Source organism: Danio rerio, chromosome 11, assembly GCF_049306965.1.
Source record: "Danio rerio strain Tuebingen ecotype United States chromosome 11, GRCz12tu, whole genome shotgun sequence".
NCBI classification, from domain to species: Eukaryota; Metazoa; Chordata; class Actinopteri; order Cypriniformes; family Danionidae; genus Danio; species Danio rerio.
Genome location: NC_133186.1, coordinates 31,760,001 through 31,775,420, shown reverse-complemented (window position 1 = coordinate 31,775,420; position 15,420 = coordinate 31,760,001). Strand labels below are relative to the sequence as shown.

Sequence of the window (15,420 nt, the reverse complement as noted above, 5' to 3'; positions counted from 1 at the left end):
TCTAATTTACTTTAAAATTTGCAGTAAGTTACTGGGGATTTTGTTGTCGATAATACTGTAATTTACAGTAACTAAGTAGTAATTACAGTAACTACGTAATAACAATTAACTGCAAAATGTACAGTAACTTACTGCAAATGTTGGTTGCCGATAAGACTACATTTACAAGCACACTGTAAATTAATAATTATAATTAACTGTAAAAATTACAGTAACCTACTGGGAATTTTGGTTGCCAATATAACTGTAAATTTATGAGCACACTGTAAATAATTAATTACAATTCACAGTAAAATTTACATTAACTTACTGGCAATTTTTGTTGCCAGTGAGACTACACATTTATGAAAACACTGTAAAGTAATCTACAATTGTAATGTAAAAATACAGCTCAGATGTAATTATTTATTTACAGTGATTTGGATGCCCCCTTTGTCTGTCACACCCATTACAGGTCTTTATGTCTGTTATTGAACTGATGATCAGAATCAGGTGTGTTTGTTTAAGGAGACATGGAATATGTGCAGAGCTGGTTGTCCTCTAGGAACATGGTTGAGAAATACCGCTTTACAGTCTTACTGGAAATCAAAATTGCCAGTAAGTTTCTGTAAATTTTACCTTGCATTTTTACAGTACCATTGTTTACAGTACTAATTCATCTTAGCTCATGTTAAATTAATTAAATCTCACAGTTCATGTTTACTCATGATGCATTAACTAGTGTAAACAAGATTGAACGGATTTGAATAATCCATTACTGATCAGATCATTCTTAGTTCACATTATTAAATACATTGTAATTAAAACTTATAAAAAGTGTAACTGAAAAGTTTACTAAACTTTTATTGTTAAAATTATTAAACAGAACCTCATTATATTCATATACACATACACAAAATACATGATAAAATAAAAATATTGATGAATTAAATAATTGTAAGGGCGAGGCAGTGGTGCAGTAGGTAGTGCTGTCGCCTCACAGCAAGAAGGTTGCTGGTTTGAACCTCGGCTCAGTTGGCGTTTCTGTGTGGAATTTGCATGTTCTTCCTGCCTTCATGTGGGTTTTCTCCGGGTGCTCCGGTTTCCCCCACAGTCCAAAGGCATGCGGTTCAGGTGAATTGGGTAGGCTAAATTGTCCGTAGTGTGTGAATGTGTGTGGATGTTTCCCAGAGATGGGTTGCTGCCGGAACGGCATCCGCTGCGTAAAAACATGCTGGATAAGTTGGCGGTTCGTTCCACTGTGGCAACCCTGGATTAATAAAGGGACTAAGCCGACAAGAAAATGAAATGAAAATAAGCCTGTAGTTTCCTTAGTCCCTTTATTTATCTGAAGTTGCCACAGTGGAATGAACCACCAACATATCCAGCAAATGTTTTACACAGCGGATGCCCTTCCAGCTGCAACCCATCTCTGGGAAACATCCATACACACTCAATTACACTCATACACTACGGACAATTTAGCCTACCCAATTCACCTGTACCACATGTCTTTGGAGGACACCTGGAGGAAACCCAAACAGAAACATCAACTGACCCAGCTGGGGCTCAAACCAGCGACCATCTTGCTGTGAGGTGACAGCACTACCTGCTGCACCTCCGCATCGCCTTCAGATGTATAAAGATGATAAAAATACTATAATAATTTATAGTAAATGCTCTAAATTTAAACCTCGCTATATTAAAATACCAATCTGTTGAGGTTATTCTGTAGCTGTAATGGTAACACAACAACTATAGTAGCAATAACAAATGATCTAAGACTGTAGTTTTCTAGTTTTCTACAACTATACCATTTACTGTACTAAAAACTGAAATATACTAGAGCATTTATTTCAGTTTACTAGTTCAATATAGTTAGCACTACTAAAATTTATTAACAATGAGTTGTAAACACCATAATTGTCACAACCAGCGATCGCTCCCCAGAGGATCGCTGGTTCTCACACGAACTCAGGACTCCATTTCCGGATTCCCCAGGACTACACATTCATACATGCACTGCTCCCAAACACGCACGCCTGCTCACTCATGTATCCTGATTGCAAGCACCAGCTGAACCTTGTTCACAGACTGATTACATCCCATTCATAAGCCACTCTCTCACGCTACCAGTTTGCCGAGTCTTGTTTTCCTAGTAACATTACAACGCGTTTCCCTGTCTTGTTTCTCCGTGTTTCAATCTTAGCCTTGTACCCTTGTTTTCCTGTTTAGCCGCCTGCCTTTCGACCTTTAGCCTGTTTTACGTTTAGGATTCTGGACTGCCTGTATATACCTGTTTGCACCTGATGACCATTGCTTGCCTGACGTCTGAATAAACTGCATAGTGGATCTTACCTCCTGTGGTCTCCTGTCACTCCACCCCAGTCCCCGTAACAATAATCTTTATAATATAATACATTCCACTAGTATGTTTCTATAACACAATAAATTGCTATAGTATTGGGCGACATGGTGGCTCACAGCAAGAAGGTCGCTGGTTAGTTGGTATTTCTGTGTAGAGTTTGTTCTCCCTGTGTTCGCGTAGGTTTCCTCCGGGTGCTCAGGTTTCCCATGCACAGTCCAAAGACATGCACTATATGTGAATAGAATAAACTAAATTGGCCATAGTGTATGTGTGTAAATGAGATAGATGATTCCCAGTACTGGGTTGCAGCTAGAAGGGCATCCGCTGTGTAAAACATATGCTGACTACGTTTTCAGTTCATTCCGCTGTGGTGACCCCTGATAAAAAAAAGGGACTAAGCCGAAAGAAAAAGAATGAATATACTATTGTTTATGTGGGTGATGATAAAGTTGCTGATGAACTTACTGGTTTTAAAGGGGTAGTTCACCAAATTTTGAAGTTAATGAGGTTAAGATTTTTACTGAAACCAAGGTCCTTATTCATAAAATGCAGCAAAAATCCAATGCAGGCAACTCAAAATTAATTATCATGGTTTCTGATGATACACTTGATTGTGAAGGAAAAAGTTCTGTCTGTACAAAAATCTTAACATTGCTGACTTTAGTAAATATCCTCTGCAAGCAGTGCTGTCTGTGCTTACAATAGTCTACAATACATTCTGTTTTGCTTCATAATATGTGCTCAGTTTATCATCAGAAGTCACTGGGATTCATTTTGATTTGATTTTAATAGAAAGAGCCTGTAGCTATTGACATTTTATAAATGATCAAGGACCATGCTTTCAGCAAGAAAAAAATTATATAATATAGAAAAAAAAGATATCACCTACATCTGAGATGGTGAGTAAATTAGCAGCAAATTTTCAGTATCTCTTTAGCATCTGGAAATGTATTTTGGCATAATAATACACAGATCAGTTCATTAAATAAGGCTGCAGTCTGTAATGCTGAAATAGTTATTTAAGTACAGGAGCAGATGTAGACACACACACAGAGTTCAACACACACACGCCACAAATCATCCAGCATGACCATGACCTTGCAATGAAGGGAGGCATGATTGGAAATGCAGTAACTCTGGCTTTTGATAAAATCGAAATTTCAAACACAAGCAGGACACTTCTGATGCTCATCAGTTTGAGGTGTACAACATATTTTGTCAATGAATGATTCACTCAGTTTCAAATGTAGTATTTTTGCAGACTTTGCAGAGCTTTTTTCCAAAGTTAATAGTGAGCATGGCTGTCGGACTCCAAACAGGGTGAAAAAAGTCATGTAGCAGTTTTGAGCAAGAAAAAGACCGAATTGTAAATTATGCTTCTTCATATTTTTGCCCATTTGCTTTTCATATTGGGATTTTTAAAAGAATTCAGATAAGATCCATTTCATGAATCAAGCTAATCAGGTGAATTAAATATTTACAAACTTTCACTGGAAGAAAAGTATTTCAAAGGCAGCAAAGACAACGACAAAAAACTACAATCCCAACAACTGAGAAGTATAATATTAGAGTTGTTGCTTGTGTCTACAGAAATAATATAGGTAATGTTAATATGCATAAATATACAAATACTTATTTTGAGAGATCCAATATTGTCATTCCTGGTGCTAAAGATCTTTTTTGGTACACTTTCAGTGTATTCAAAATAGTCATGCACTATACAATATTCTTGCTGACTAAAATGCTTTAGTTTCAAATTACCATAACTCTAATTTAAAGTAATTTAAATGATTTAAAAGTTAATAAAATTTCAAATCTATAACTTATTAAAATAAATGTGTACATTTTGTCATGTGATTATTTTACAGTGTTGCTGTAAAAGTAATTGATGCCCTAATCAAAAATCAACATTTACTCATTCTGAAAACGTATTCCTATAAACGTTTCTAAAGATCACAAATTATGTAGCCAGAAGTACGTATGGCTGCATTTCATCTTTAAATTTATTTCAATTCAGTTCTATTCACCTTTACTTGTATAGCACTTTTATAATGTAGACTGTGTCAAAGCAGCTTCACATAAAAGATCATAGTAAATTGAAACAGTGTAGTTCAGTTTTCAGAGTTTAAGTTCAGTTCAGTTTAGCTCAGTTCAGTGTGGTTTAATAATCACTACTCAGAGTCCAAACACTGAAGAGCAAATTCATCGATGCGCAGCTCTACAGACCCCGAACCATGTAAGTGAGGAAAAAACGTTCATCTATTAGTTAAAGAAGGCAACGCAGTGGCGCAGTAGGTAGTGCTGCAAGAAGGTTGCTGGGTCGCTGGTTCGAACCTCGGCTCAGTTGGCATTTCTGTGTGGAGTTTGCATGTTCTCCCTGCGTTCGCGTGGGTTTCCTCTGGGTGCTCCAGTTTCCCCCACAGTCCAAAGACATGTGGTACAGGTGAATTGGGTAGTGCACACAGCTAGCGCTAAATTGTCTGTAGTGTATGAGTGTGTGTGTGTGTGTGTGTGTGTGTGTGTGTGTGTGTGTGTATGTTTCCCAGAGATGGGTTGAGGCTGGATAAGTTGGCAGTGCATTACGCTGTGGCGACCCAGGATTAATAAAGGGACTAAGCCGACAAGAAAATTATTGAATGAATGAATGAATTGGTAAAAAAAAATGTTGAGAGAAACCAGGCTTAGTTGGGCACAACCAATTCTCCACTGGCCAAACGTCTTGTGCAGGGCTGTAGTCAAGGCAACGAAGGCTGGACCTCAGCGAAGATTCATCTGTCCCTGGAGTGTCGCAGGAATCAGTCTCATGCTCTCCACCCCTGGTCCAGGATACGGAAACCCTGGGATCATCTCGTTGTTGGTCTTGGATCGAATCAGTGGTGCTGCGTGGTCTGAGGGCCTCGGGATGAGTATCCCCAGGTGGAAATAGACAATAAGGAGAATAATTAGCGTAGCTCCTGTTCAAAGTGTATTTAATCAAGATGCAAAAACCTGTGTGGGGCCCATTCATTAAGTAATGCACTGAGTGTATGCTTTACTAAACAGATAAGTCTTTAATCTAGTTTTGAATTGGGAGAGTGTGTCTGAGCATCAGACGTTATCAGGAAGGCTATTCCAGAGTTTGGGAGCCATAAATGAGAAGGCTCGACCTCCTTTACTCGACTTTGCTATTCTAGGTACTACCAGAAGCCCTGAGTTTTGAGCTCCTAAAGAGCGGGTTGGATTGTAGTGAGACAAAAGGTTGGTTAGATAAACAGGAGCTATTATTTAAAGCTTTATAGGTACGAAGCAATGTTTAAAATTCAATACGAAACCTAACAGGCAGCCAGTGTAAGGAGGATAAAATTGGGGTGATATGATCATATTTTCTAGACCTGGTAAGATCTCTGGCAGCTGCATTTTGTACTAAAACAAACACTACGGGGCGGTATGATGCCCTTTTTTTTTGCACTTAACAGCTGAGCGCTTACCTCTATATGAACGGCTTTCCCGCTGTTACCAGTTTGTCCAGTGGCTTGACATGAACGTTGGTGGACTTGAGACATCAGAGAGGAGTTGACCACAATGACGGGGCTCAAGTCTGGAGAAGAACGGTTCCAGAAAGCATAAAGGTAAGTCAAAAACAAAAGCCAAAAAGTAAAATAAACAAGTAAATAACGGAGTGGGAATGTGGTAAAATCTGAAAATGTGGTATAAATCTGACAAGCTATTTTCTTCTTTTGGGTTGGTTTTTAAAATTGTCGGCTGTTATTAGGGAAGTGGGTGGGCAGGTCAATCGGCGCTTTTGAAAACACTTTTGATTGGGTTTGGGGAAAAAGGAGAAGGGTGGATCAGTCAGTCAGTCTATCAGTCAGTCAGTCAGTCAGTCAGTCAGTGAGTCAGGTAGTTGACAGCAGCCTCTGGTGGATTTACGCAAGAACAGCAGGCGCAAGTGGCACTCGCAAGAGAAATTTGAGATCTCAAAAAGGGTACACAGTGGCCTCTGGTGGATTTATGAAAACAAACAAAAAAAAGGTCAATCATCTTCTGGGACGTATTTGGTGATCTCCAGAAATGTATTTCGGGTTACGTAATCAGAATGAGCTTGGGTTGTTCCGAATTGTCATAAAATGTGGTAGATAGGCTTAACACGGCAACAATTCAACTGATGACTGATGAAAAGCTGTATAATATGAAGTATTCAAATACCTCGTGCATGTATAGTTCTAATTGCTTATAAATAGAACAAATAACCCACTGGTAAAAGATCATATAGCTTTCATTCTGCACTTGAAAAGGAAAAAAAATCAATGACAGCATCTCAGCACACTGTACAGTCAATTATCTAGTTATTTTGCGTCATTATACAGTCATTCCTGACCAATCTAAAATTAAACAGCAACATGTAAAAATTAGCCTTGTGATTATGTCACTATCTGGACCAGCTCTTCTGATGTTAGTCTTACAGTAGCTGAAAGACAAGTTGTTGACGTGAGCGTTGGCCCTCAAACTCACTAAGCAGAACATAACCGAGAGCCTTCATCCAAGAAACTCATGTGCAGGTAAATGACGAATATTTACAAAAACTGGCGCTTAAACCTGTTGACATTGAACAGACGCCCAAAATTGTGTATGTGTGTAGCTTTACTTGAGGGAGGAGGGACAGGTGTTAGAAAAGACTCTGAAGGCTGTTTATTTGACACTGGCCTTGATGTAAATGGTAAAAAAAAAAAAAAAACATTTCTCTCTCTCTTTTTTTTTTCAAATAGATCAATTGTGCGAGTTGTCTCTCACCGCACAATATTCTAATGCTTTCATCACTTCCACCATGGACTTGTCCTTCAGCTATTCAGCATCAGGAGTGGCGCCTTGATATGACTTTCCATACAGGCTGCAAATCAATATGTTTTTATATTCTTCTTCAGGAGAGCAGTGACATCAGTACACCCCCGTCTGCCTCCGACAAACCCGCTAAGCTGTGCACAATACAGATGACCCTGGACTTTAATAACAAAACAAAAATAATAAATTATCACAGGATCCTGGGAGTAAAGTGGCCTGCGCACACACAAACACATCACGTTACTGTAAAACTGTCAAAGCAGACAAGGCTATACTGGGACAGATGCCAAACTATAGGGAGAAACTACTGCTACCTGCTGTCATACTCAGAGGTAAACAGTGTACAGGGTAAATTACTTCAATAAAAGTATTTAATCATTCATTATACTTAATACATCACTACAGTACTTTTTAATGGACTAAGTCTGAAAAGTCATTCATTCATTTTCCTTCAGCTTAGTCCATTATTTATCAGTGGTCTCCACAGCAGAATGAACCGCCAACTATTCCTGCAAACGTATGCCCTTCCAGCTGCCATCCAGTAATGGGAAACATAGTTTAATTTATGTAATTCACTTGTATGTCTTTGGATTGTGGGGGAAACCGAAGCACACGGAGAAAAGCCATGTGAACATGGGGAAAACATGCAAACTCCACACAGAAATGCCAACTGACCTAGCCGGTACTTGAACCAGCGACCTTCTTACCATGCAACCAAAAAGTAGTTTAATGTTTCAGTTTTACTTAAACCAGGGGTGCCCAAACATAGTCCTGCAGGACCGGTGTCCTGCATATATTAGGTCCAACCCCAATTAAACACACTACAAATACCAATAATTTTAACTAGTGAAGCAGCCAATTAAGCTTTTTCTAGGTTTACTAAAAACTTCCAGACAGGTATGTTGAAGGAAGTTAGAGCTAAACTCAGCAGGACTCTGGCCCTCCAGGACCGAGTTTGACTTAGATGATAAATTAAAGTCATTTCATTCTATAAATGCACAGTAAAAAAATCTAACTTGAAAAAAAAATGAAATTATTGTATTATATATTTTTTTGTTGGTTTTGCAAAAATCTGTAAAAATGTCTGTAAAACTACGTTTAACACATTTACCTAATCTAAACAAAATATTCTTCATTAGGTTAAAAAGATTAATTTTATGAGCAAAAAGGCTTCTGCCAACTTGTTACTTTAGAATTGCTAACCCTAACAACAAAAATAATAGAAACACCAATAATAACATAAATGTCTTTATTATTAACAACAATAACAACAAAATACTACTGCAATAATGCTAATGTTGATGACTTGACAAATGAATGAATGAAAAGAATGAATTAGACAAAATAAAAATGAAAAATCAAATGAATAAAAATATCAAATAATAAATCAATCTTTTAAATCAACTACCCAAACAAGAAATTAAAAAAAGGTATTGAATATTTAATTTTCATGACCAACTCAGTAAGATCCTGTGATCATTAAATGACAAACCACATGCTTAAACTACAGTTAAAATCAGAATTATTAAATGTCTCCCAAATGATGTTTAACAGAGCAAGGCAATTTTCACAGTATGTCTGATAATATTTTTTCTTCTGGAGAAAGTCTTATTTGATTTATTTCGGCTAAAATAAAAGCAGTTTTTAATTTTTAAAAAAACATTTTAGGGTAAACATTATTTGCTCCTTTAAACTATTTTTTTCGATAGTCTACAGAACAAATCATCGTTATATAATAACTTGCCAAATTACCCTAACTTACCTATACCTAATAAATAGTTAAGCCTTTAAGTGTCACTTTAAGCTGTATAGAAGTGTCTTAAAAATATCTAGTCACATATGATTTACTGTCATCATTGCAAATATAAAATAAATCAACTATTATATATAAGTTATTAAAACTATCATGTTTAGAAATGTGTTGAAAAACATCATCTCTCCGCTAAACAGAAATAGGAGAAAAATTAACACGGGGGCTAATAATTCTGACTTCATCTGTAAAATATAAGTCAATTTAAAACCAAATCACAGAAGGTAATAAATTAATACTTAACTAACTATTGCACAGCTTGTAATATTAATATTAAAAAAATTGTGCTAGTTTAACTATTTATAGATTTATTATTACATACAAGCTATCAATAGTATATAAAATATGGTATTATTCAAAAGTCTTGTTTAGTATTATAATAATTATAAAAGTGGTATATACATAATAATTATAATTATATTTTAAACTATATGTTAATTATAAAATCGATTTTAATATTATAATTATACACATGTATGTTTTAACTAGATATGAAGTATTGATTTTATTAATAAACTTCATATTTATCATTACATTTTATCATTATATTTTAAAAAAATGCATTTTATATTTTCATGAAGTTCTAAAAGCAGGTGATTTTATGTTTCACTGTTTCGGTGGGAAAATGTGTTGCCCATGACATTCCCCGGTAGCCCAGTTGCCCAGTACACAAACCCACACACCACATCAACAACATTACACAGAGACTATATCGCCCCCTATGTGTGCATGGAAGTGAGACAGTGGGAGGCGTCCTGTGTGCTCTTTAAAAACTCTAAACTATTTGCCATTTGGGTGGACGGTAACACAGACCTCAGCCGTGCATGGACATCTCCAAGCGTGCAGCTCAGCACAGTTTCAGCAACGAAACATAAGCAGCTCTGCGAGGATGGCTTACTTTGACAGCGGCTGCCACTGCAGCAGCGAGCGGCGGCAGAACAGCATCTTATACAGCATCTTAAAGAACGACAGTCAGTCTGCGCAACTTGGGAACCAGCCGCGCGCCCCGAGGCTAGCCGTGTCCATGCGCGCCTGTGCCTGCGGCTCCAAGAGGAAAGTGTCCCTCCGTTCTCCTCAAACCACATGCAAAGCCGCCTCCGCCGTCCTGGTCAAGACCCTGAAGTTCGTGAAGAACGTCCCGTGCTTCCGCGAACTGCCAGCGGATGATCAGCACACGCTGGTGCGAAGCGGCTGGGCACCGCTGCTGGTGCTCGGTATGGCGCAGGACAGGATCGACTTCGAGACTTCGGAGACGCAGGAGCCCAGCATGCTGCAGCGGATTTTAACGAGCGGACAGGACAAGCAGGACAACCAGAGCCATAACGGCGGAGTGGCGTTGACCGACGTGCAGGGTATTAAAATGTTTCTGAGGAAATGCTGGGGACTGGACATAAGCACTAAGGAGTACGCGTACTTGAAAGGGGCCATTCTGTTCAACCCAGGTGAGAGGCGATGCTGGTACCTGAGTTTGGACACTTCCGATAAAAAGAGTTGCTTTAATTCGAGTCACGTTGGGATTATTATTGTGAATTCATTCATAATGAATCTAATTACAAGACGACCCAAATCTTTACTTTAGCTCACATTGTAATTATTAACGACAACCTAATAATATGTGTGGTGATGATGAGTAAATATACACTAATGTGGAGTTCATAGTAGTTTTCAACGTTAACTGTTTATAATTTAATTCACACTCCAATTAGTCAAATTAATTAATTGATATTAATATCAAAATCAACAACAACAACAACAACAATAATAATACTTTACATTTAGCTTTAACTTGTGTAAATGTAATATTAATATTCACGAATTATTATTATGATGATAAAAAAAATACTACTAATAATAATGTGAATAGGTGGAAGAATACCTGGATTTAGACAGTTCATAGTTGATCATAATGTTAATTTTCTCAGAAATGAATCACATAGTAATTATTATTTTTCATGAGTAATAATAATAATAATAATAAATTGAAATAATACTTTTGTACATTAACTTTTGTATTATTATTATTATTATTTATAATATTAATTTAATATGTATAATTTAACACCAACAACAATAATACACATAAGTAGAAAGGAAAAGTAATACAATTTTGTCTTTAAAATGCTTTTGTTATTGACATAATAAACAATGAGATCTATTAAGGTATTTATTGTTGTATTAGGTTAATAATTAATTATATATATATATATATATATATATATATATATATATATATATATATATATATATATATATATATATATATATGTGTGTGTGTGTGTGTGTGTGTGTGTGTATGTGTGTTTGTGTGTGTGTGTGTGTGTGTATTTTAAATATTTCCCAAATTATGTTTTACAGAGCAAGCAAATTTTTACAGTATGTCTGATAATATTGTTTCTTCCGGAGAAAGTCTTATTTGTTTTATTTCGGCTAGAATAAAAGTAGTTTTAATTTTCTAAAAACCATTTTAAGGTTAAAATTATTAGCCCCTTTAAGCTATATATTTTATTGATTGTCTACAGAACAATTCATCGTTATACAAAAACTTGCCTAATTACCCTATCCTGCCTAGTTAACCTAATTAGTTTACTTAATACATTTGATAAGGAAAAATGTAATGATGTATTAAAATAATGATAATTAAAATAATAATTAAAATACTGCCTGTCTTAAATAAATACCCCCAAGAGTCATACTTAATTAAAAACAAAAAATCTTTTTTTTTGCATTGGCGTAATAAAACAAATTCATAGTAATGTATTAATCAAACAAGAATCATGACTCGTTGATCATAAATTGTTCCCAAGAAATTGAGAGTGCTAATCAAATATACAGGTAGTACATTTTATTGGTTTAATGAGGGTAATTTCATGTCATTCATATCTTCCTGGCATACAATATAACAAGTTTCACTTAATCTCTTGTTCTCAGATGTTGCTGGGCTGCAGTGTCAACATTACATCCAGGCCCTGCAGAGCGAGGCGAACCAGGCACTTAATGAATATGTCAAAATGATTCACCGCGGGGACAGTGCGAGATTCGCCAAACTCTTCCTCGCTCTCTCCATGCTGAGATCCATCAACGCCAATGTAGTGGCTGGGCTCTTCTTCAAACCCGTCATTGGCGCGGTCAACATGGAGGAACTTCTTCTGGAGATGTTTTATGGAAAATAAACTTTGAAAAAAACTGGGAGAGAATTATCAGACTTGGAAAGAGCGACAGTCACTGTTGGAGGGACAGATTTTGAAAATGACTGATTCCTTTTTACACATGCTATTTTTGTACAATATATAAGAGCTCTCCTTTTTGCCTTCTGAGTTGAACTCATCACTGAATCCAAAGTTGATGACAATATTTTTCCCATTTGGGGAAAGAGCTTTATAACTTTGTTCTGATTGTTTTTTGTTTACTTGCTTATTATCTGTAATGTCTTGTTGCATTTTGAAGAATGTTTATTTGATTCTGGGAGACACTTTATAATAACTTTCTTAAGGAAATCATTTACAAACATTCATTTAAATATGTGCTCCGTTTAAGAAATACATTGAAATGTAATTATATTTGATGTAAATATATTACATTTAATAATAGCCTAATATATGATCTTATGTTTCCTGATATTATTTGTTATCTCATGAACTGTTTTGCATTATTAAATGTAATGATTTTGTTGTTGTAAATGAAAGTTATTATAAAGTGTAAGCTATTTTTGAAAATTTGAAAGTATTGTACTTTTTTTTTTTTTTTTGCAATGGCATACTGGTTACACTCCCTCACATTTCTCACTACATAATGGACAGGTATGTCTTTTTGCAAAACCCTATCAGATAAACATGTCAGTGTGGTGACAGACATGAGCACAAATACAAAACAGTCATGAAAATAAAACAATAATTAGGAAGTCAAAAATGGTGGCATTCTTGTTTTTACCTCAAGCAATGCAGTTCACCAAATCACTTCAGGTTCATGCCTATAGGTGGCGACAAGTGACTGTTATGGTTGAGGCATCATTCATTCATTTTCCATCTCTGGGAAACATCCACACACTGTTGCACACACTCACATACACTACAGCAGGGGTGCTCAACCCTGTTCCTGGAGATCTACCTTCCTACAGAGTTCAGCTCCAACCCTGATCAAACACACCTGAACCAATTAATTAGGACCTGAACAGCACTTGATAATTACAAACAGGTGTGTTTGATAAGGGTTGCAACTGAAATCTGCAGAAAGGTAAATCTGAGCACCCATGCTAAGAACCCATGCTATTCATTCACTTTAATTTCGGCTCAGTCACTTAGTCACCACAGTGGAATAACCGCCAACTTATCCAGCAACTTATCCAGGATGCCCTTACAGCTGCAACCCATCACTGGGAAACTTCCATGCACACTCATTTACACACATACACTATGGCCATTTAGTTGAAATCAATTCATCTATACCGCATGTCTTTGGACTGTGGGGGAAACCCACACAAACACAGGGAGAACATGCAAACTCCACACAGAAATGCCAACTGACCCAGCCGGGGCTCGAACCAGCGACCTTCTTGCTGTGAGGTGATTGTGCTACCCACTGTGCCACCGTGCTGCGACATCATAAACATTCATTCATTCATTCATTTTCCTTCGGCTTTGTCCCGTTATTCATCACAGCGGAATGAACCGCCAACTTATCCAGTATATGTTTTACACTGCGGATATGCCCTTTTATTTAATAAGTTATAATTTAATATAAATTTTAGCCATTAGCAGCACAGTAAACAGTACAGTAGTTTTACCAGTTTTTCCAATTTTACGTGCCCTGCTAGAAATATCATTCTGCTAAAATGTAGTCCTACTTCAAGTTAGATCAAAGATTATTCCCTCAAATGATTCATTCATAAAAACTCATTTACTTGGTACAAACAGTGAATTGCTGGATTCATAACTGCACACTATCATACTTTTACTGTACCACCAGTGTATGTATTTCAGAAACAGAGTAGTCCAGTGTATTTATTGTATATCTTTGTTGAGTCAAAGAGTCATTCATCGTCATACAAAGAGTCATACAAAAGCTGATAGTTATGTCCTACACTGTTAGACCTTACTAGGCTTTTTTACAGAATACTGGCAACACTTCTGCCAGCTACTCACTGTAATGGTTTGGTAACAGTGAGTAACTGGCAACAGTGTTGTTAGTAGATAACTGCAACCAAACCGTTACAGTGAGTAACTGACAACAGTGTTCTTAGTAAATTACTGTAACCGAACCAGTGAGTAACTATTCCTGTGCACGTTAGCTACCTAACTGAGAAGATTGGAATTTAGTGGTTTTAATGTGTTTAAAACCTGCTTATTTGCCAAAAAGACACATTACACTGTTAGTATCTGTACATTATGGAAATAGGCAATATCCAATGAATAAATATACTTAAATGAAAGTGATGTAAGAAGTTATATGAGGAGAGGCTAACTACCCACATAACAAAATTCATCTGGCCCAGATCTGGCCCCCACAATCAGCTTTTGCTTGGCCCACATGGTGCAGTGAATTACGGTACATGATTGGACCAAGTCTGGCTTTCATATAAGGGCCAAACATGGACCATATCTGGGCCAAGTCTCAGCCAAGTTAATAACCCATAATTAGGCCAGATATGTTGCTGTGTCATGGTAGAATGTTTTCTTTACTCAGAAATAATTAAAATCTACTTTAAATGTGGGTCAAGAAAGGCCAAATTTACGTGGCCTACATAGAAATTTTTAACGTCTGGGCCAAATACTACATATGATCTGACCCTGCCCCTTAAAGATGGTGCCATCTATGCCAAACCCTGGCCATGTTTGGCTCAAATGCTGTACGCGAGTGCCGGATTAATATCTGCTGTGCCAGCTTTATGCCACATCTATGCCAGAATTCTTTGCTACCTGGGTAGCTAACGATGTAGCCTTTAAGTACACAATTCAAGACAACAACAATATAACTTAATACACAGACTTACAAACCCTCAAAAACATTTGAACACATTTTACCTACTCATTGTATTTCTGGCTTAAAACATCAGACTCTGCATCTGAACTGATAGACAGAGAATGTAACAAATCAAACACCTGGCTCCCTTAAAGGCCCAACATATTCTGAAAACCTTTTTTCACAATTTTGTGTTAAGAATAAGACAGACATCCTGTGTATGTGTGTGCCAATGTCTAAATCATTGTTTTCTGCATTAAGATAAATGCAATATTGTATATATAGCACATTAAAAGCATCAGAGTATAAGAGACAGTAATAGTTGAACAGTCATTTACCATTTATCACAGTTACTACCTGTAATGGCTACACAAAGTTAATTACTGAAATTTATTCTTTGTACTACACAATTTCATACAAATCCTGCTCGTTTTACAGTAAAACATTGTTTCCTTTTATTACAGCAGAACACTGGTTATTTTACAGTTGT

General features: G+C 36.6%; 2 protein-coding genes across 13 annotated transcripts in view; one reads left to right on the top strand and one right to left on the bottom strand.

Annotated features, from left to right (window-relative positions):
* The first annotated feature begins 9,781 nt into the window (after nt 1–9,781).
* Nucleotides 9,782–12,695, top strand: nr0b1 (nuclear receptor subfamily 0, group B, member 1). Its single transcript, NM_001082947.1, has 2 exons — nt 9,782–10,417; nt 11,904–12,695. Exons 1-2 carry the CDS (start codon nt 9,865–9,867, stop codon nt 12,143–12,145), a joined length of 795 nt encoding a protein of 264 aa, NP_001076416.1. The 5' UTR covers nt 9,782–9,864; the 3' UTR covers nt 12,146–12,695.
* A 1,257-nt stretch (nt 12,696–13,952) lies between these two features.
* The window catches only part of rnf207a (ring finger protein 207a), a 31,844-nt gene continuing 30,376 nt past the window's right edge, over nt 13,953–15,420 (bottom strand). For 7 of the 12 annotated variants that reach the window (XM_073916853.1, XM_073916854.1, XM_073916855.1 and 4 more), the window contains one exon: nt 13,956–15,420. This exon is cut by the window's right edge and continues 2,626 nt beyond it. The gene's annotated coding sequence lies outside the window, so the exon portion shown is untranslated. The other 5 variants (XM_073916849.1, XM_073916848.1, XM_005169346.6 and 2 more) reach the window with 2 other exon arrangements.